This window comes from Ailuropoda melanoleuca, chromosome 1 (assembly GCF_002007445.2).
Source record: "Ailuropoda melanoleuca isolate Jingjing chromosome 1, ASM200744v2, whole genome shotgun sequence".
NCBI classification, from domain to species: Eukaryota; Metazoa; Chordata; class Mammalia; order Carnivora; family Ursidae; genus Ailuropoda; species Ailuropoda melanoleuca.
This window is the reverse complement of record NC_048218.1, coordinates 104,927,522-104,950,265: the sequence shown is the minus strand read 5'-3', so window position 1 is coordinate 104,950,265 and position 22,744 is coordinate 104,927,522. Positions and strand designations below refer to the sequence as shown.

Here is a 22,744-nt window from a genome sequence, read left to right as displayed (position 1 = left end):
GGGACTTCTGATATCTTGCATAAGAGCAAAGGTGTCAGATGTCTAAGGAAATCTTAGGACTCACTATGATCCTTCGTCTTGATAACTATGTAAAACTAGAAGGAGCATGTCCAGTGGACACTGTATATGTTTTGGGAGTAGTATTCACATACAGTCTATAATTCCACTGCAGTTGGGGTGGCAAAAACAAGCCATTCTTCAAACTGATAAACAGAAAGATTTTATGAACCTATTATAATACAAAAACCAAGCTGTAGTCTAGCTCTTTTCCAGGATTAAATCATGTGAAAGGACTGGGTTTTTCAGCTATCCCAAAGCTGTGGTTGGGTTAGGACTAGAATTTAGGCACCCCAATATACCTATCTTTCCATCACTGACTAGGTCCTCAGAAGTTCAGGCTGGATTTACTCCCTTCATGTTCTAGCTATCCGTGACGTGTTTCTATTTGATGTAGCCAACTGCATTGTACTCCATCATCACTTCCCAAGGTAGTATCACAAGCCAATGGACACATAAGTAGTTCCATGAAAAAGAGAGTCCCTTGCTCAAAGAATTTAGGAAACTGCCTCCTGTAGGAAGGCTTCCCTGCTCCCACCTTAGTCTAGGTTACACGCTCCTAGGTATGATTTTAAGGCATCATATCTAACACACATTTTAGACTGTAGTAAAGATGCCTGCGTAATGTTTTCCTCACAGTATTTACCCAAAGTATTTGACAATAAATCCTTTTTATGTAGACCTGTTTCTATAGAGTTTGTGCCTCTTAGAACACTCTTTGGGGAAGCGTCTTCTAGAAAATAAAAAAAATCTTCGAGCGGAGGCTGATTACAATGGGCAATGGTGTGGAAATCTACAAGAAGACGGACTTGGCCAAACTGGCTTACTGACACATATCCTGTCTGATCCGCTGCGGAAATCCTGTGCTTATGAAACAGATTTGTAACGTAATTAAATTATTTAAGAACAATGTAATATGATAGAATCAAAAGTTAAATATCAGTGAGAAAAATGAGAGAAATTAAAAAATAGAAATCATAATAGGAAACAAGTAGCAATAATGAAGTAATAAAGTAAACAATTCTAAAATAATGCAAATAAAAATTAGAAATGATGGTAAGCAAGTGGTCAATATGAGCTGGTATAACAAGGAAAATCCTGTTCTCTACTTGTTTAAATAATGCCATTCATTTAACTGTGGGAAGGTAGGTACACTGTCTTTGGAGACCAAAAGAGAACATACAAACTCCAGGACTCAATATTCAGAAAGAATATTAACACGAAACCTATAAGCCCATATTTCTCAGCCAACTCAGTGAAGTAGAAAGATAATTATAAGCTGCTAGAATGGAAGCTCTAAATATTACCCCTCCTATAAGATTGAAGAAAAAAGCCTCTCAGAGAAAAAGTTCATAGAAATACAATGCATGTGGAACGATGACTTGTCAGTTTTCATTTTGGTTTTCTTGGGAAAGCTGGAGCCTATGAGAATAGGTTATTATTATTATTATTATTTAGATTTTATTTATTTATTTGACAGGGAGAGAGACAGCCAGCGAGAGAGGGAACACGAGCAGGGGGAGTGGGAGAGGAAGAAGCAGGCTTCCCAGCAGCGCAGGGAGCCCGATGCGGGGATAGTCCCAGGACTCTGGGATCACGCCCTGAGCCAAAAGCAGACGCTTAACAACTGAGCCACCCAGGCACCCCGAGAGAATAGGGTATTAGAAGCGAAATTTCAGAACTGTTTTTTGTTTATTTTGAGGTCCAGGCAGAAGCCATTTCAAAGATCTCTACTTAAGTATTGTCAAATACTATTTTTGTAAACAATATGGATCAAGTTATTCAATTGCTATTATATATGGCAAATTATAATGTTTGCATTTGGAAGTTATATCATCACCCTTACATTCAGTGTTTTAATTTTCGTAGGCCTTAGCCATTAAAGAAAGAATTGGGTATCCTGATGACATTATTTCAAATGATAATAAACTGAATAATGAATACCTCGAGGTAAGTCTCTATAAAGACTGTGCAAATGATATCTGGGGCTGGTGGTAATATCATTACTAGCTATGGGGTGCCAGAAATTATGTGAAGCAGCCTAAAGCCAAAGGTCTTGTTACATAAAGCTTTTTCACTGAAGCCAAAACTATGTTTTAGTTTTAGCCTTTTGTTTCATCAGCCTGGTTCATATTTGGTTTTTGTTATTTTGGTCTCCGTATGTTCTATTGAAGAGTGGTGGGGAAATCTGGTCCTTGAAGTGCATCAAGGGGTAGACATCAGAGTGGTGAGCAACAGGCGGCACCCAGGCTCCTTATCTCATCTTGTACAGGCCTGAAAAGTCAAGTCTTCAGTTTTCCTCCAGTTTCTAATTAGTCCTCCACTGGACAAAAACCAGGTCATGCCTCTGTATTTAAAAAATAAAACAAAACAAAAACCTACTGTTTCAAAACCAGAAGCAATTTTATTCCCCTCTGGTGATGTAACAATCAAAAGAGAACAGAATCGATTCAAGTCACTACACTATTGATTTCAGACCCAGCGGAGGGTCCTGTTGCTAACCTTGTGGTCCCCGCAACTGCTTTGAAACCCTGGTGACAATAAGGTGATCCTTGCCCAGACCTGGGGATGGCAGTGATTCCTAATCTGTTGATTACTGGCCTCCCATGGGGGTTTGCAAACCACCGTGTCCTCTGCTCTCTTCCCATTTGTAGAAAAGCTTGACTGTTTCTTATAAATGAACAGGCTGCAGCATGTGAGTCCTGGGGGCCTTTGTCTCAGGAGTCTAGTGGCTAAGAGCAAAGACTCACAGACAACTATTTGGGTTCACATCCCAGCTCCACCACTCACTAACTTGGGCAAGTGACTTAATTGTCTGCCTTGGTTTCTTCAGCTTTAAAATGGTGATAACAGCCCACCTTCATAAGATTATGTAATATTATAAGGCTTAAAAACATGTAATATACAAAGTGCTCAGAACAGTGCCCGATACGTAGGAGGTGCTAAATTAAGAATGGATACTTGTCTCATCTGTCCTGTAAGGCTTCATGTCAATATAGGAAAGCTTGTCCGACACTTGGCTTCATTTGATGAGTTACAGAGGAAGAGGCCAAAGTTGTGATTCAGTGAGAGCGGCAGTGACCTGTAGTATAGAACTAGGCTAATTAGAATTAAGTCCTTCTTTGGTAAGTTTTAATGCTCTCTGTTAACTTTATTAACTGATACAGTTTAAGAACATATCTCCTATGCTTCTAGCACAAATGTTGACTAATTTTCCCCAAATCTTTTATGTAATATAGTTGAACTACAAGGAAGATGAATACTTTGAGAACATAATTCAGAACTTGCAGTTCAGCCAAAATAAACAGCTGAAGAAGCTCCGAGAAAAGGTGGACAAGGATGAGTATGTATATTCGTTTCTTAGATGTTCATTCAGGAAAGGGGCTTTGTGCCTCTTGTTGTTGGGTTAAGAGAAAGAAGTCGACTTCAAATAATGTTAAGAATGTATAGTGTCCGTCAACGGAGTGAGTACGTCCAAGAGCATCTGAGACCATTTGAGATGGGTCCAAGATTTAAGAAAATTTAAATTTTTTTTATTAAGGTGTCCTCAGGCTACCCCATTTCCTTGGTCTCCTCTCATTTACTGCCTATTTTCTCCACTCCGTTTGTGGACAAGGTTCTCAAGAACACCTTAGCCTAAGTGGCCCAGGGCTCCTGCAAGCCTCCTGTGAGGCCGCACTGGTGTGCTGAGAGAGTGGTCTTACGCCCGCAGCCCCTCTGTTTTCTATGTGCCATCATCCCACAGCCCCAGCCCCTTCCTAGACTGCTCCGTGTAACACCCTCAACCTTGTGGCAGCCAAATATGAGATCAAGGGAGTCGCCTTCAAATGTTCTTAACCTCTGCTTATTAGTGGCATTCGTACTTCATATTAACATTAATATTAGTTTAATCTTTAGTTTTCAACTAAACGGGTGTGGCTAACGTATTTACCAACATATATTTGCGCACTTAAATCCCTAGAGCTGCTTGTGCTGACTTTTTCTTGCTGAGCTCTCAGCTCCTGGAGAACAGGGGCTACCATTCCTTTTCTGTGTTCAGCACAGTGCTGAACACATAGAAGGTTTTCAGTCAAAACCGAATTAATGAGTGAATGAGCAAATGAAAAATAAACATACTAACTTGATTTGCGTGGTAACGGACAAAATAACATGTCAGTGAGGTGCTTGGTTTATTCATGCGTTCATTTATTCTTTCATTTTTCATTTAGTAAACTAATATTTTAGAACACTGACGAAATCCAGGTATCATTGGGAACTAGGAAAACCGAAGTGAACCTCGATTATATTACATTACAACAGCAGAGGGTAAGGAAGACATGATATAATAACCTCTACCACCAGAAAGGAAATGTTGTGCCAGGAAAGGGTCAAAGTGATAGGGGACTGTTTGATGGTAGGCTGTTCTGTTCCCAGTTAAACCAAGTACAGTTGGACAAAATTCCTAAATGACAATGCCAATACATTCTATTCCCTAAAGAGCATTTTGAATCGGTCAGATACCCTGAAAGAGAGACTGATTTCATTTGCTGACCTCGGGGTGTATACTGCGGCAAGTGTTGTATTGTCTGCTGCTAAAGACAGGGCTGCAAAGGGTGGAGAATGTTGTGTCCTAGCTAGCAAAGAAGGAAGGAGAATGGGTGTATGTGTTTTGTCTTATAATCAGTTGTGAAAGCCTATTTCTAGAAACCCACAGAGAGTCACCAAAAAAATATTCAGTGGGTAAATTTATAATCTGAAAAGTTTCTTACCAGTCTAAAAATTTTCATTTCTTTAAAAATACATATGCTTACAATTAATCATTGTCAGTACCGTGTAAAATATCTACAGAGAAATATTGTCAGATAGTGTTTCTGAAAATAGCTCATATAACCTGCACCCATATGACACCAGAGGAATGTTTCATAATTTTAAAAATAGTTGTTGAATTATTACTTGATGCTTTCTTTTGAAGTTAATGCAGTCCAAAGTTCTGTAATCATTTTGTAATACAGTTTGCATTTTTCATTCCCTTTCATCATACGTGTTGATTTTCTCCTGAGTCCTCTCCCTTACAATAATCACAAGTGAAAGCTGTGTACAGTATTTTTTTAAAGATTTTATTTATTTATTTGAGAGAGAGAGAGAGCATGGGCAGAGGGAGCAGCAGAGGGAGGGGGAGAGGGAGAGAAGCAGACACCCTGCTGAGCGGGGAGCCCGATGCGGGGCTTGATCTTGGGACCCGGAGATCATGACCTGAGCCGAAGGCAGATGCTTAACTGAGTGAGCCACCCCCAGTGCCCTTACAATATTTTACTAAATGTTTCATCAGTAGCGTGCATAGCTCGGGAGAGCTTTTTGGGTCCTTCCCATGAGCTTCCGGATAGTCGATCACAAGTGCAACATGGCTTCTAAGGTCTTCGGTGCCATGCCAGGCTAGTTTCTTTTCCTTCTCCTTCTGCCTGTGTGCCGAGTACGAGGGTTCTAAGCTCTGACTGTACATTACAGTCACCTGAGGAGCACTAGAAATAGTACTGAGCCCTCAGCTTTACCACCTTCCCTTGTGATGTACTTGCCTGTGGGTGGGGACCCAGATACTGGTGGGGAACCCCCAACTTCAAGTGAGAACCCCTGAGTTAGTGTTAGCTCTTTTTTGTTAATGATACTGTTCGTTGTTAATTTTGGGAAATTTTTGTTTTACGGGGTGATGCTTTAATTTGGCAATTTAGGTTTAAAATTTACTTTTTGTTTTCCCAAATGTTGGAAGCACTTTTGACAGTGGTCGCATCAAATCATTAGGACTGTACAGTTTGAATTTTTTAAGGTTTCTTGTAGTGACAGTTTCGGACCTATTTTGTACCTGGTTAATAGTAATAAAGTCACTATGTTTTCCTTACTCTTTATGTAGCACCAAGTTCAAATCCTCACTGCGTCTGTCCGGACAGATAACATCTACTCCTACTTTGTTTGTAGTTTGTGTTACCTCTCAGAGAATGACATTTTCAGATACTCAGGTCCTCACTCCCACGGTCTTGAGGAGAAATAGGTGTCCACACCTACAACCAATGGGACAGAGATGAGAAAAACTATCGATTATGTAGGGTTTGCAGTGTAGGGTATCGTAGAGAAATGATGCATTAAATTTTCAAGACAGCAATTAATTTAAATTAATTCAATTAACCAAATAGTAAACTTCTGGACCTTTTTTTTTTTCTCCTCACTGGGCTGACTTGTATGCTTCTTGGCATCTTCTACCATCATTATGACCACTGAAAATTTGTACCTGGCCCAGATTTGTTTGCTGATCTTCAAACCCAAATGTCTAGCTACTTATGAAATACCTCTATGAAGGTTTTCCATTGACCGTACAAACACAGCATTTACCATTTTGGGCAAAAATTGATCATTTTTCTCCCCATATCCGCATATTTTCAGCAACTTTCATCTTACTGCTATCAAGACAGAAATCAGGAACTCATCATCCCAGACTAATCCCTTTCTCTCATTTCTGACATCGACAGTGATATCTACTTTAAATCCCCATTCAAAAAAAAAAGTTTATATCCACCAGTTGCTAATTAAATACTATATAGGTATTGTGAGGGGATCTGCATCTTACCATCTCCATGGTCACTAAATTCAGACATGTCTCATCGTTCACCAGAGTTATTACAAATTTTTTCCTAATCTTATCACCAATCGACTTACTTTTCTTCAGCTTATTCTCCATACTATGGCCCTAGAGATTTTTTTTTAATTTTAATTTTTTTAGTAGTCCCATCATATATACTTATTGAGATATAATTAAAATTTTTTTTTCTCCAGCTTTACTGAGGTACAGTTGTCACACAATATTGTGCAAGTGTAAGGTGTAAAATGTGTTGATTTGATACATTTATAAATTGCAAAATGATTACCGCCATGGCATCAGGTGACACCTCCATCCTGTCACGTGATTGTTTCTGTGGTGTACGTAATAATAGCGGTACGGTTCTGTGTCTTTGGATGAGTTTACACATCCAGGTTACTGCCATCCTAATTACGACATGAAACATCCCCATCCCAATAAGTTTGTTTAGCACCTCTTTCCGCTCAATTCCACCACATGGGCACTTTTGTGTCTTTTTTCTTTCACGGAGATGTTTTTGAAATGCATCCATGTTGTGTAGATCTCGTATCTGTCTCTTGTATGGGAACCATTGCAAATCATTACAATATGTGACCTTTTGTGTCTGGCTTCTCTCATCAAGTTCTCTGTGGAGATGGAAGCACCAAAAGAATTAGCAGGGAAGCTTGTGGAAAGAATTTGAGGTTCTGTAATGGGACAAAGAGAGTAGATGTTAGGATCTTGGCAGCAGCCAACATGGACTATTTTGTGGCCGACAGAATGGTCTGGGAAAGCCTTAAAATTGGAGCATACGCTGAGTTGGAGGAAGGTATGGGATGATCTGTATAAAGCAGGGGAACAGGGTAGGCACCATTGAGTGCTGCTGGAGGTGCTTCCATGTTTCTCTTGGAAGAGCCAGTCTTGACTTCCACTCCAGCTCATTACTGTTGTTTGGCTTTGAGTTTTGCTCTGTGGGTCTTGAACCAAACCTGCGGGACCATGGGATGTATCTCCAGTTGTGACGCCATTTCTTTCTGAAGGCTGGGAGTGGGGTATGGGTTCTTGCTGACCAAGGATTCAAATGTACCAGTTAGTACTCAGTGAACATTGTTCATTTCCTTTGGGAATGCTTCTGGTGCTTTCCTTTGGGAAGCTCCCCTATGCCTGACAACCTGAGATCGAAATGTGTTCCCATGCTCTGGTCCTATGTCAAGCCTAGAGATTTGTTTTAAAGACACATTGAGTTCTGTTATTTCCTAATGAAAACCTTTCAGCATATCCCTGTTGCCTGTCTCATGAAACAGGTATGAGGCTCTGCATTCCTCCCACTAGCTCTCCAGAATTCCTTTAGATTCACCCTGCCCCCCCCCAGCATTGCCCAAAGCTCCAGTCATAGGAATTACTTTAAGTCACCTCTCCATCTTTTCTTCCTCCTTGTCCCTTACCTTGGACCACCTTTTCTTCCCTTGTTCATCTAATAGAAACCTACACACTGTTGGACGCAACTGGAATGTTACTTCCTTACTCATAGCACCCCATTGCATTTTTCTCTTCCCCTTGTGCCTGCACGAACCCTTCTTGAAAGCAGAAACCATGTCTTTGTGTCACTAGAGCTTGAACACTGATGAACGGAAGGTAGACCCTTCCTCGGTGTTGATGGGGCTCATAAATGATACAACAGCCAGTGTGTGATCGTGCCGGTGAAGCTGACTCAGCTGCTAAGGTAAAGATCATCACGTGCCCCCATTTCGCCATCATGGTTGGTGAAGTGACGCAACAGCTCTCTGCTGTTCTCCCTGTTGAACAGATTCAAAAAATTGAGAAAGTCGGGAAGTCTGTGTGTGATATACCTGATTTAATCATTTCGCTAAAACGGCCTTCTGCCCATGTGAGCAGCTGACAACTGCAAAGGGCAGGGATTTAAATATAAAAAGCTTGGTTCATGCGGTGTTTGAGTGCCTAGCGTTTCCAAAATTATCTCAAACAGTATGTTCTCTGGGTTTTTGGTGCCAGTTGGTAAAGAATTTCAAATATGTCATATTATCAGATAGTGACAGTGCTAAATTGAGAATATAATATCCATTGGCAAAATTACTTAGATATGATCTATAATGATTTACTTCCAGTAACATGATTATACACTTAGAGTCAATAGAACAAACAAAACTCTAAAAAGAAAAAAAAATGCACAAGAACAACAACAAAAAGAATTCCTTTTCTTTTGTTTTAGACTCGCTGTTATTTTGTTTGTTTCCTAGGACAGAACTTTCTGTGATACAATTGTGATGTGGCAGTGTTTGTAAATCATGACCACTGAGCCACCGAGTTACTTACCATAAACTACAAAGACTTATTTCATTGCTGTATCTTTCCCGCTGTTATGCATCAAAATAAAAACCCAGAGACATTGACAGGAACCAGTTCAATAAGCATTTTATCGAGCAGCAGCCGCATGCAAAGCACTGTGCTGAGTACTGTAAAGGATACAGAGGAATAAAATGTGGCCGTGCATGTAGGAGCTCACCATCTAGGGAAAGAAGCAAGCGAGTAACAGTTAAACCTGATAAAAGGCAGAGTTTGGTTGGTGCTGTTAACAAAGAAACAAAGTGCTAGGATAGCACCTTTTTTAAAATGATAATTAAACCTTTATTTATTAGTGAAACATTCTCTGGAAGCGACATGCCAGCATTTATTTTTTTTTTTAAAGATTTTATTTATTTACCTGAGAGAGAAAGTGAGAGACAGAGCATGAGCANAAATGATAATTAAACCTTTATTTATTAGTGAAACATTCTCTGGAAGCGACATGCCAGCATTTATTTTTTTTTAAAGATTTTATTTATTTACCTGAGAGAGAAAGTGAGAGACAGAGCATGAGCGGAGGGGGAGGGGCACAGGGAGAGGGAGAAGCAGGTTCCCTGCTGAGCAGGGAGCCCCACTCAGGGCTTGGTCCCAGGACCTCGAGATCATGACCTGAGCCGAAGGCAGAAGGTTAACCGACAGAGCCACCTAGGCACCCCAACATGTCAGCATTTAAATTAATATGGATGAGAACAGAGGAGTTGGTTGGTTGGTTTGTCTTCCCTTTATTTCTTCAAGCCTGCTGTCTTTTTCTGATCTGAGCTATTTGGATGGCGGCAGTCCCCGAAACAAGCAAGCGGCTCTCCTGAGGCTGGCAGACCAACAGCTGTGGCTCTCTGCAGTTTTTCCTGAAAGGCCAACACCACCAAAAACGGCAGGGAGGTTGGCACCCTGTGAAGTGACACCATAGTTTTGCCACTGCAGTGAGTCATGAACTCAGTGTCCCAGTGCTGCCATTTACTACCTGCGGCCTTTTAAAAAGCATGAGGTTTCCTCATTTATAAAATGAGTGGGTTGATTTAGACGTATAACATCTCTAAGGTTCTTTCCAGCATTAAAATTCTATGGCCCTGGGGCGCCTGGGTGGCACAACGGTTGAGCGTCTGCCTTCGGCTCAGGGCGTGATCCCGGCATTGTGGGATCGAGCCCCGCATCAGGCTCCTCCGCTATGAGCCTGCCTCTTCCTCTCCCACTCCCCGTTTGTGTTCCCTCTCTCACTGGCTGTCTCTATCTCTGTCGAATAAATAAATAAAATCTTAAAAAAAAAATTCTATGGCCCTAACTGTGAAGTTTTGATAAGAGCCAAGAAGTTTTCCTTCTTGGCTTCTATACATCAAGTGACTCAAGAGCAAAGGAACATACTCACCAGAGGTAGGAAAGTACCTCACTTCTTTCTAAAATATCCCTTCTGATATTTCCCCTTCACTGATATTTCTAGAGCCAGTCTTCTTTCTCATGAAGTCCTGTATCAGTGAGCGTGGCTATCCAAAGAAAAATAGTATGCAGGGCTTTTATATTATATATGTGGGTATTATATATATTATGTAAATTATATGTGGGTAAATGAGGTGGTACAGAGGTGGGGTTGATAGGAACTGCCCAGGGTTGAGTGTGCGGAGTGCCAGAGACTTGAAACTCAGGTGAATCTCCATGAGCGTAGATATGTGGGGAAGGTTTACAAAAAAGATGATTTGGCTCATCAAGTATTACTGAGCTGGAAAGACAGAATAACAGCTAGACCAAACTTGGACAAATCATTCTAGTTCGCCATGACAGTATTTGCCTGGAATATTCATGTTCTACACATGTTGTAACAGAATAAAATTTTAGATTTCCATCTTTTATGCTCCCATTAAACTGACAGGCTTTGTGCTTTTCCAGTGTGTTTTGGGACCATAAGCAAAACACATTTTATCAGTAAAAACATTTCTGCTTTGTTTTTTTTTTTTAAGATTTTATTTATTTATTTGACAGAGAGAGACAGCCAGTGAGAGAGGGAACACAAGCAGGGGGAGTGGGAGAGGAAGAAGCAGGCTCCTAGCAGAGAAGCCTGATGTGGGGCTCGATCCCAGAACGCCAGGATCATGCCCAGAGCCGAAGGCAGACGCTTAACGATTGAGCCATCCAGGCGTCCCCATTTCTGCTTTTTTTAAAATCAAGTTTTTTAATTTTAATTCCAGGATCGTTAACATACAGTGTTATATTCTTTTCAGGTTGTACAATGTAGTGATTCAACCATTCTGTACGTTACTCAGTGCTCATCATGATGGGGTAAAACATTCTGCTTTTTAATAAGCATCCAAGGAAGGTTTTGTTTTGTTTTTAGAGGGGAAGGAGAAATAGGGGAATTAAATAATTTAAAGGTTGAAGTTTTAAACTAGGAGAATTCTGCAAGAGAATTCTAGAACTTTTACACTAGTGTACCATCTGGAGAGGGTGATGTTCGGTTGGTGCCTGGTTCTTGGTGGCCATGGCTCTCTATAGCCTGAATAGTAGCATTGCCTCACCTGGGCCTAGTGCCTTCCCCCCTCCCAGAGACCCAGGATGAGAGGATCATCTTTCTTGGATTACCGACTGAGTGCCTATCATGTTCCCAACACTGTTCTAAGCCCTAGAGATACAATTGAGAATACAGCATGAAAAACAAGTGAGACTCTATCAAACTAAAGAGCTTCTGCATAGCAAAGGAAATAATCAACAGAATGAAAAAGCAACCTGTGAAGTGGGAGAAAATATGGGCCAATTATATTTCTGATAAGATGTTAGTCTCCAAAACATATAAAGAACTTCTAAAACTCAATAATGAAAAGAGTAATAAGCCAATTTAAAAATGGGCTAAGGGCTTAAATAGACATTTCTCCAAAGAAGACATACAAATGGCCAACAGACACATGAAAAGATTCTCAACATCGCTACTCATCAGAGAAATGCAGGTCAAAACCACAGTGAGCTAACACATCACTACTGTCAGGATGATTATGGTAAAACAAACAAAAAAAACCCCAGCAAGTATTGGTAAAATGTGAAGAAATTGGAGCCCTTGCACGCCATTGGTAGGAATGCAAAATGGTGCAGCTGTTATGGAAAACAGTATGGCGGTTCCTCAAAAAATTAGCAATAGGACTACTGTATGACCCAGCAAGCCCACTTCTAAATGTATATCCAAAAGAATTGAAATCAGGATCTCTAAGGGATTTTTGCACTCCTATGTTCATTGCAGCACCATTCACAACAGCTAAGATATGGAAACAACCTGTTTCCATTGACAGATGAAGAATAAAGAAAAGGTGGTATATACGAACAATGGAATACCATTTAGCCTTTAATGAGAAGGAGATTCTGCAATATACAACCACATGGATGAACGTGAGGACTTTATGCTAAGTGAAATAAGCCAGACAGAGAAAAACAAATACTGCATGATTCCACTTACATGAGGTACCTAAAATAGATTCATAAAAATCAAAGAATGGAATTGTGATTACCACGGACTGGAGGAGAGGGGTAAATGGGCAGTCATGAATCAACAGGTATAAAGTTGAAGTGAAGCAGATCAGTAAGCTCTGGAGACCTTCTGTACAGCATTTTATCTGTAGTTTACGACAGTGTAGTGTATACTTCATGTGGTAAAATGTGTTAAAAAGATAGATCTTCTGGTAAGTGTTCTTACTATAATTTAAAAAAAATCACTGCCCTCATGGAGTTACTGTCTAACAAGCTAGACAGACAATAATGTCAAGTTATATCATTGGTAAGGGTTATATGGGATGGAAGAAGTTTCAATTCTTTCCTGAAAGACCCTGAGATTATTCTTAATCAGGAAAGAAGTCACCAAAAGAAAATTCTGACAGAAATGATCCACCCACCCATGTGTTTCCCAATTTGGGAATTTCTCTGAATGTGGTATGTCACACCAGTGAGGGTGTCACACATCTGTGCATATACACATATACAGTTACTGCAGACTAAAAAGATGGTGCCTTGTTGCCAAACTTAGAACCGCATGCAACTAGTTGACTTCGAGGAAGAAAATCAGGCCTTTGGTTGAAAGAGAAGTGGATTCTCCGAACGTCATGTCAGAGTAGGAGTCCTGGCTCTCACGCTCAGATAATCAGATGAGTCACTCCGAGTACTTCAGTTATGTTAACAACTCTTATGCAATAACAATGAATAGTTTAATGGGGCTCTTTGGTCCTACTGTGCTCTTACCTTTGGGTAAAACATGCGCCCTTTATGGAACAGTTGAAAGAACTTGTGCTTTGCAGCCAGGTGAGGGATGGGGGGATGTGGAAAGTGGGAATTAGACAGAGTGGGCAGCCCTGGGTTAAGATTCTTGCTCTGCCACTTACTGTGTAAATTTAAACAACCTGCATAATATCTCTGAGCATCAGTGATTCCTTTATAAACTGAGGAAAATAACATCTATTTTCGCCTTATGGGGTGGTTTGTATTATATATCATATAATGTGTCTGTCATATAACTCAGGTGCTCATTAAATAGTAGCCATTGTTATAGTTTCATCATGATGGGTCTTCTAGAATGACTTCATGTAGTGTGGAGGTGAGCATCCTGAAGTGTATTAGGGTAAGGAGGAAACCTAAATGTGAAGCGATTTTAAAAGGAGCACTTTCAAAGGGGCAGTCCAAGATGGTGGCATAGGAAGATCCTGAACTCACCTCCTTCCATGGACACACTGAATCCACAGCTACACGTGGAACAATTCCCTCTGATAAAGACCTGGAAACTAGCTGAACAGTTTCTTCATGCCAAACAGTAAAAGGGCCAAATTGAGATGGGTGGGAGAGGCAGATAGGTGGTCTTGCCTTGTTATGGTGACCCACAATCAGGAGGGATTTCATAAATCCAGAGCTTCTTCCTGAGAAGTGAGGAGTTTGTTCCCCACATCAGGCACCCCAACCCATGAGACCTGCAATGGAGAGATGTTGGCTGTGAAAAACTAATGGGATTCAAATCCAAGAGGTTCACAGGGCTGGGGGGAATGGAGATAACTCTCTTAAAGGGCTCACCTGCAGACCCAGTTCACTCCAGGGACCAGCACAAAAGTAGCAGTTTGAAAAGGACCTAGACCGGATGTGAAGGAAATTCATTTGCTAATCTCAAAGCAGCTGTCAGAGGGAATGGGCCTGTTGGGACTCTATGGGGACAGAGGTGTGGGTGGGTGCCAGTTTTGCTCTCTCTCTTTCTCTGTCTACCTTGATAGCATATGCAAGAGTGCCTCAGCTCTGTGCTGTTCTGCTGCCTTGCTGAAACCAGTGAGCACATGCAGTATACACAGGGGTAGTTCCTTAATTAACTGGCTCTGGTGGCCAAGGGGCTTGTGTTCCTGGATTCCATAGGACTGTAACAATTTGAGAGATGGTTTTTGGAAAGCAACCACCCCCAGGGCACTATACAGACAGCAGATTGAAAACACCTCCAGTATTTTCTGAAAAAGACCTATTTACTTGTCCTGGAGCTTCAGTCTGAGGGGCAGACTTTAAGTTTGCCACAGTTCTAGAGGCTATGGAGGTGCTCTCAGAGAATGTAGGCTGGGGGACACCATCTTTGTGCTCTCCCTTGGCCTCGCTACTGCTCCCCAGTACCTCCCAAAAAGGAGCTTAGACACTCTTCTGAAGTCCCAATTTTTATAACTATAGCCCAGAGACACCTGCAGGTCACTTGGTCTGGAGGCCAGCAGGGTTTACAATGGTAATCCCTCGAAACTGTATAGACCTGCACATTTTAGAAATTACTGCCTGAGGGTCTTCCAATCAACCTGAAACTAGGTCCTAAATGAGATCCCTCCCCTTGGAGCACTGACAAGTCTTGGCACACCCTCAACAACCAGGACCTATGAAGAATAAATCAGGTTGCTTTGATAATTACACAGGTTGAGAGACAACGAAGACCTAGGGCAAAGTTGAAAGATAAGGTTCCTCTCCTACACAAGGCCACTCCTTTAACAGTTTTTTGCCTAATACTTAGGAACAAATAAAAAGAGTCAAACAAAATGAAAAATCAGAGGAATATGTTCCAAATGAAAGAACAAGTTAAAACCTTAGGGAAAAAATCTTAGTGAAATGGAGGTAAGTAATTTATCTAATAAAGAGTTAAAAGTAATGGTCATAAAGATGTTCACCAAACTCAAGGGAGAAATGGAGGTGAAAGACCTGTACACTGAAAAGACACGGATGACAGAAATTGAAGAGAAAAATAAATTGAAAGACATTCCATGCTCCTGGATTGGAAGAATTAATAGTGTTAAGATGTCCATATTACCAAAGCAATCTACAGGTTCAATGCAATCCCTATCAAAATTCCAAAGGTATTTTTCACAGAAAAGAACAAACAATCCTAAAATTTGCAAGGAAAACACAAGAGATCCCAAATAGCCAAAGCAATCTTGAGAGAGAAGGTAAAAGCTGGAGGCATTATGCTCCCTAATATCTCACTGTATTACGAAGGTATAGTAATAATAATGTTTTAAAAAAGTATGGTATTAGCCCAAGAACTGATACATAGATCAGTGGAACAACACGGAGTCCAGAAATAAATCCACACATATATGGTAGTTAATTTATGACAGAAGAGGGAAGAATATACTGGGAAGGACAGTATCTTCAATAAATTGTGTTGGGAAGACTGAATGGCTACATGCAAAAGAATAAAACTAGAGAAATATACCATACACAAAAATTACATCAAAATAGATTAAAGACTTGAATGTAAGACCTGAAACCATAAAATTCCTAGAAGAAAACCTAGGCAGTAAGCTCCTTGACATTGGTTTTAGAAATGATTTTTTTGGATCTGAGTCCAAAAGCAAAGACAACAAAAGCAAAAATAAATAGTGGGACTACATCAAACTAAAAGCATTTGCAAAGGAAACCATTAACACAATAAAAAGTCACCTATTGAATGGGAGAATATATTTGCAAATCATATATCCAATAAGAGGTTAATATCCAAAATACATACATATATATGGTATACATATATACATGTATACACACACAGACACACACACACTTCAATGAAAAAATGGGCAGAGGATCTGAATGAACATTTTTCCAAACAAGACATACAAGATGGCTAACAGGCACATGAAATGATGCTCAATGTTACTAATTAGGGGAATGCAAATCAATCACAATGAGATATTACCTCACACCTATTAGAATGAGGACTACCAAAAAGTAAAAATAAAAAGTGTTGGCAGGGGCACTCTCGTACACTATTATTAGAAATATAAATTGGGGCAGCCACTATGGAAAACAGTATGGAGTTTCCTAAAAATACAAATGGAACTCTACCACATGATCCAGCAATTCCAATTCTTGGTATTTATCCAAAGAAAATAATAACACTAATTTAGAAAGATATATGCACCCTTATTTCTATTGCAGCATTATTTATAATAGCTAAGATATGGAAACGACCTAAGTGTTCATTGATGGATGAATGGATACAGAGATGTGGTGTATATATATATATGTATATGTATGTGTATATATATATATATATATATACATCATATACACACACATACACACATGCACACACACAATGGAATACTACTCAGCCATAAAAAAGAGTAAAATCTTGCCATTTCTGAAAACATGGATGGAATTTGACGGTATACTAGGGAAATGAGGCAGACAGAGAAAAACAAACACTGTGTGATTTCCCTTGTACAAATCTAAGGAACAAATGAACAAACAGAACTCATAGATATATAGAAAAGAGTGGTGCTTGTCAGGGCAGAGGGTGGTTTGAGGGTGGGTAATAGAGGTAAAGTGGGTCAAGAGGAACCAACTTCTAGTTACAAAATAATTAGTCATGAGGATGTAATGTACAGCATGCTGATTATAGTCAATAATGTGTAGTGCATATTTGAAAGTTGCCAAGAGAGTAAAAGTCATCACAAGAAAAAGGAAAAAAAACATTTCATAACTTTGTATGGTGACTGGCAACTAGATTTATTGCGATGGTCATTTTGTAGTGTATACAAATGTCAAAGCATTATATTATATACCTGAAACTAATATAATATTAAATGTTAATTATACCTTAATTTTAAAAAATTAAGTTTTCTGATCCATGAAAATGGTATACCTTTTTCCATGTTTTTAAGTCTTAATTTCTTTCAATGGTGCTGTGTAGTTTTCGGCGTACACATCTTCCACTTCTTTTGTTACATTTATGCCTAAATGTTTTATTCTTCTTGGGAGTATTGCAGATGGAATTGTTTTCTTAATTCCTTTTTGGATTGTTCATTGCTAGTGTATATAAATAAAAGTGAGTTTTGTATATTGAAGATAAGTAAATAAAAATGAGCGCTTCCATTTTTGAAGAGTTTGGCAAGGAATTGGCATTCATCATCGTACTGAAATTTTATATATCATGCAGATCGAAAGCTCAGAAGTAGGGGGCTGGAATGGGAGATGAGAGGCCCCCCTGCCCTCTTAGTTTACATACTCCTTTCTGAGTTGTATCACTTGGTTTGTAAGTGTATGAGGAGAAGATCGGAAAAGCATGCTGTGCCTTGTTTTCTACACCTGGAAACGCAAGTGTCATCGATCTTCTATGACTGGTTTGAAAGATGAATGATGGTATCGAAACCCTGAAGGCTCGGTGAGAAAATATGAATAGATGTAAAGGGTTACAGTGGTTACCGCAGTTGCAAAATGAGAAATCTCCTTTCCACCAGTACTTGAGGAAAATAGAGAAAACCACTGTTTGGTACTGCTGATTTCAAAGGAGTTGCTCTGGGACCACTAGATGCTGGGAAACCGAACACTTTCAGGGAAAGGGGCATTAACAATTTTGTTGTTTTAAGTTTGAAAGTTACACATGAGTGGGTGAAAGAGGAGTTTCACTCCAGGTGCTTTTGCAATCCAGTGGGTTTATTACATCCAAAAGCCTGCAGGATCAGGCTCTCGACGTCTGCCTTTCTTCCTTGCTATAAAAATGATGTCTTTGTGCTTTCATTTCCTCACTGCCTGGCTTCTTCAGGGTAATAAGAGAGAGAAGAGAAACACCTGGTCCCCCTCTCAAGCGTATTTCAGTCGTATTTCCCATCCACACTGTTAGTTCAGCTTTGAGGGCCATGCTGCTTATAGTGGCCCTTCTTTGTTCTGTTGAACGTCCCCAAGCAAGAATAAGTTCACCTGATAAAATTATGGCTCCGAAATGAAAAATAAAGTTTTCCTCTTTCTAGCTTTCCTACTCTTCACTGAATACCACATACACCCAAACTCCTACACACAGAGACCATGGGAGGCTGGAAGAAAAATCAAAGAACAGGGTCCTACTTCATCTCTCGGGCCTGATACCTGCTCCAGAAGGCTGCTAGTGTCTGGCCTCCGGTCTGGACTTGAAAGGTAGTTTCAGGTAACCTGCACCCTCCAGTATTTTAGGGCAAGAATCGCCACCGTTTGATTTTCTCTTCTGTTGTGCATTTTCTCTTTTCTGTGCTGCTATTCAGCATCAAGTTTATGTGTCCCATAAGTGGAAGCTTTTCCTGAAACTTTGAGGTTGCATCCAAATCAAAATCACTTATAGTTTTTGTTACATCATCCTTTAACTCGAAAAATATTTTCTTTGCCCTAATTTAGCTTTTACTTTAACATAGTGAGATATTCATGACGACCAGACGTTTAGACACTGAACTTCTAGCTGTTACCATCTTTTTATTTAAAAGGTAATGTAATGGTCCAGGGCGCCTGGGTGGCTCAGTCAGTTAAGCGGCTGACTTTTGGTTTTGGCTCAGGTCGTGATCTCAGGGTCCTGGGATGGAGCCTGGTGTCCTGGCTCCCTGCTCAGCAGGGAGTCTGCTTAAGGATTTTCTTTCTCCCTCTGCCCCTCCCCTCACTCACACGCATGTGCACTCTCTCTCAAATAAATACATAATTCTTAAAAAAAAAAAAAAAGATGCAATGATCTGATCACAGTACTTCAGGTTCCTATCATTCCCAGGAACAGTATGCCCTGGGTAATCACCCAGGAGTAGTCTGATGATGCATTATGAAAGTTTTCAAGGAAGAAAAGGCAAACACTACACGCTAGTGCTCCGTGAAACTAACCACCATAATTCTAATTTTATTTGAGAGTTCTGTGGTCATAAATAGCTATGCTTTTTTCTTGAAAGTATAATTCACCGTGGACATTTTAATATGTAAACGCTCCCTCCTGGAAAGTTATAAACATGAATCAAAATGCAATCTCAAACCCCTCACAGTAATATATCAGAAGAGCAGAAAAGCACTAAAACAAAGGTATGACATTTATTTTTACAAAAGCAGTAAACATGAGAAGGGTGTATAAACTTCATCTATGCCCTGCTTTTGAGTTCTGCTGCTGTCTGAAACATTCGTTTCATATCCCTAACTCCTTCCCTCTGTACTCTATTTACTTTAAGAAAACATTTTGGATTGGCACATTTTGCTTTTCCTTTTTAGCATGTGCCTGAGTTCAGAATGAAACAATTTGCCTGTTATTTGTGATTACCCATAAAAGTCCACGTGGAGTATACTGTTACTAAATCAGTTCATAATTGAGAAACTGAACCTCAAAACAGCTGAGACCTGGAAACATGCTCAGTCAGTTTTATAACAATTAAAATTAATAATTTTAAGCTGTTTATGCGTAAAATTTACTGCCGTATTTGCTATCCAAATGTTGAGGACACCTCAGAAATACGTTTCTGAAGAGCCCCTGTAAGGAATGCTGGTTCTCCTCAGGGGAAGCGTGAGCACAGTTTCCATCTTGTCCCTCCCGCCAGACAACTTCGAGCCATACTTGAACCTAAGTCGTAACAACTATGAGAATATGGGTAAACATAGTCCTGATAAATCATTTCTCCTGATCATGATTTTTACTTATACAAGTATTTCCTTTTGTAATACTTTTTGGTCACACAAACAAAATCTACTTGTTCTGTAAAGTTCCTGATCTCTTGATTGTAGTCTTAACTCTCCTGGGTTTGCATGCTTTTGTTGTGAGTTGTCACAAATCATGTGAAAATCGAGTAGAGTTGAATTAAAGTAAATACAATTATATGCTTGTAATCCTCAACGTGCAAGAAATTAAAATACTGATGACTCAGCTGTGATGAAATTAGGACAAACTGACATAGCAGTCACACCATCCTGTCTGAAAATGTTTTTCTCTATTTAAAATGACATCAAACTAAAGAAACACATTGGTCAAGTGTCTCCCCTCTGTCTTCAAACTTATTTTCTTTCTAAAGAAAAATTCACAGAAATGTTATTTGGATTTTTTTTTAATTCCCCAATTTTTTATATGAATGTCTTAGTCCTGTTACTGGAGATAAAACCCCTATTTAGTTAGAATTTATCAGAGAGTTGTTACATACGGCCCTCTCTCAGTTCTTTTTAAGAGATCAAAATAGGACTCACATCTGACATCCCACAATAGTTACTGAAATTGTAGCTAAAATGCTGATTTGGACAGCTGACTTTGTACTGCTTACCTTGCAAAGCAGGGTCTGGAAACAGTTCTGGTTTAATCTCATTGTACTAATTACTATAAACTCCTTCCGTGAGTAGGATAATGATTGCCCATTAATTGTTGTCCTGAAAGTGGTATAACTACAGTGAAGCCATCAGCTAATAATATAGGATTGTCTTAAGTGTATGCATGTGTGCTGGCATTTAAGAGGTTATCTGAAGTCCAGAATTGTCCATTTTTCAATGACTGTATAGAGATAAACGTAATGGTCTGTTAAGATGGGGATATTACTCCTGTTGCAAAAAAGTGCTTAACAATGATTTTGTTTTTTATTTTATTGAATTACAGTTGACATACAATGTTACATTAGTTTCAGGTGTACAACACAGTGATTCCACAACTCTATACATTATGCTGTTCTCACAAGTGTAGCCGCCATCTGTCGTCATACAACCCTATTACAATGCCACTGACTATATTCCCTATGCTGTACCTCTCATCCCTGTGACTTATTCCATAACTGGAAGTCTGTACCTCCCACCCTCCTTCACCCATTTTCCTCATGCCCCCACACCCCTCCTCTCTGGCAATCGCGTTTGCTCTCTGTATTTATGAGTTTGTTTCTGCTTTTTGTTCATTTGTTTTGTTTTTTAGAGATTCCACATATAAGGGAAATCATGTGGTATTTACCTTTCTCTGCCTAACATCTTTCACTTAGCGTAATACACTCTAGGTGCACCCATGTTGCCACAAATGGCACGATCTCACTCCTTTTTAAGGCTGAGTGATATTCCAACAATGATTATTGCTATGCAGTCATCATAACATATGAGCAGAAAGACATGGGAACATTGGCACCTACACAGACAAACAGACAAATCTGTTTAAGAAGCACCTGGGTTTCATTTTGCAGTCATCACGCAAACGTATGATGGAATGTAGCTGGAATGCTGCATTAAAAAAATAATAATTTAAGATGGCAGTAATCAGAGGCAGATTACCTGATACTGCCTGACAAGGGGGAATCTCAGTGTCAAAATAAGCCAGGAAATTAAAAAAATTTATGCTTGAATCTGAAGTTTTCACAATTTATACTTCAATATTCTGTCAACTGCTCCAGAATTGTTGGTATAGTTACCTTGTATTAGGAATTTGAAGGTAAACATATTTCAATATGTCAATCCATTTGCAATTTCCTAAAAGATATATCTGAACGGGTTTTATACTGTGAGATGCCTCCACAAAAATTCATACAAGTAAGGTAATGGATTACAGACCTGATACATTCTGATTTTTCAGGAAGTAGAAATACTTTCAAATGAGAAGTCTCACTTAGTGAGCTAATATTAATTTGTGGTTCCTATTTCAAACAGAAAGTTAAGATTCATCTTGGAAGAGTAATAATATTTTTATTGTGGTGAGCAGATGGAATCAGATAATAATAGTATAATTTTAACGAGTTCTTATGTTTTTCCTAGGTGGATAAGCGGAGCAGCTGTAGTCAATGCATTTTATTCTTCAGGCAGAAATCAGATAGGTAAGGCCTATTCCTAAATAATTCTTTAATATTTCTCTGTTGCTACCAACTTGTAGTGCATTGCATGTCCAATTTATAGTACTCCTCATAAATCACAGCTGAGGCTGAGTTATTGATTTATTGAATATACTCCTTGAAAGTTAATGCATCCCTGTACCTCTTTTCACTATAATAGCAAATTTTAAGTTAGTACAAATTACATTAAGTGGTTTTCTTTCTTTTGCAATGTTCTCATTTGTGGCTAAGTGGTTTATCTTATGTCTAAGTGCTTTTATTTTATTTCTAAATACTTTTTAAACATCTCTTATAGCTCCATAAAGTTATATTGACTTTAAGACTCTCTATGCATCAGAATGTTAAAGGGGTTTAAGGTTCCAAGAACCAGCTTTGCAGAGATCCAGTTCTCCTGGCAATTCTGCACCCTGACCCTGGTGGGGGTGGTCCTGATATGTACCGCCTATTTTTCTAGACAACTCCAAAGGTCTCAGAAAGTTGAAAAGTCAGTTATATTAGGTTGAACCATGTGAACTTGCATTTACTTAACTACTTTTAATCAAAAAAGAAAAAAGTATGTTCAGTAATAGTAATATTACAGGAATCTCTGTAGAAATTAATACATGAGTAAATGATATAATAAATAACTAAATGGCTTAATATAACAACGTATATTGATTCTCTTCCTGGGAAGACCTTGAGATCTTTAAATTCTTTCTTAAGTATTACATAAATAAAG

At 39.3% G+C, this 22,744-nt stretch overlaps 1 protein-coding gene across 4 annotated transcripts in view; it reads left to right on the top strand.

The window, feature by feature from the left end:
- MME (membrane metalloendopeptidase) overlaps nt 1-22,744 on the top strand; it is a 105,996-nt gene that overhangs the window by 57,196 nt on the left and 26,056 nt on the right. For all 4 annotated transcript variants that reach the window (XM_034664186.1, XM_034664197.1, XM_034664204.1 and 1 more), the window contains 3 exons: nt 1,927-2,007; nt 3,297-3,400; nt 21,953-22,011. In XM_034664186.1, coding sequence (XP_034520077.1) covers nt 1,927-2,007; nt 3,297-3,400; nt 21,953-22,011 — 244 coding nt within the window. The remainder of the gene's footprint in view (nt 1-1,926; nt 2,008-3,296; nt 3,401-21,952; nt 22,012-22,744) is intronic.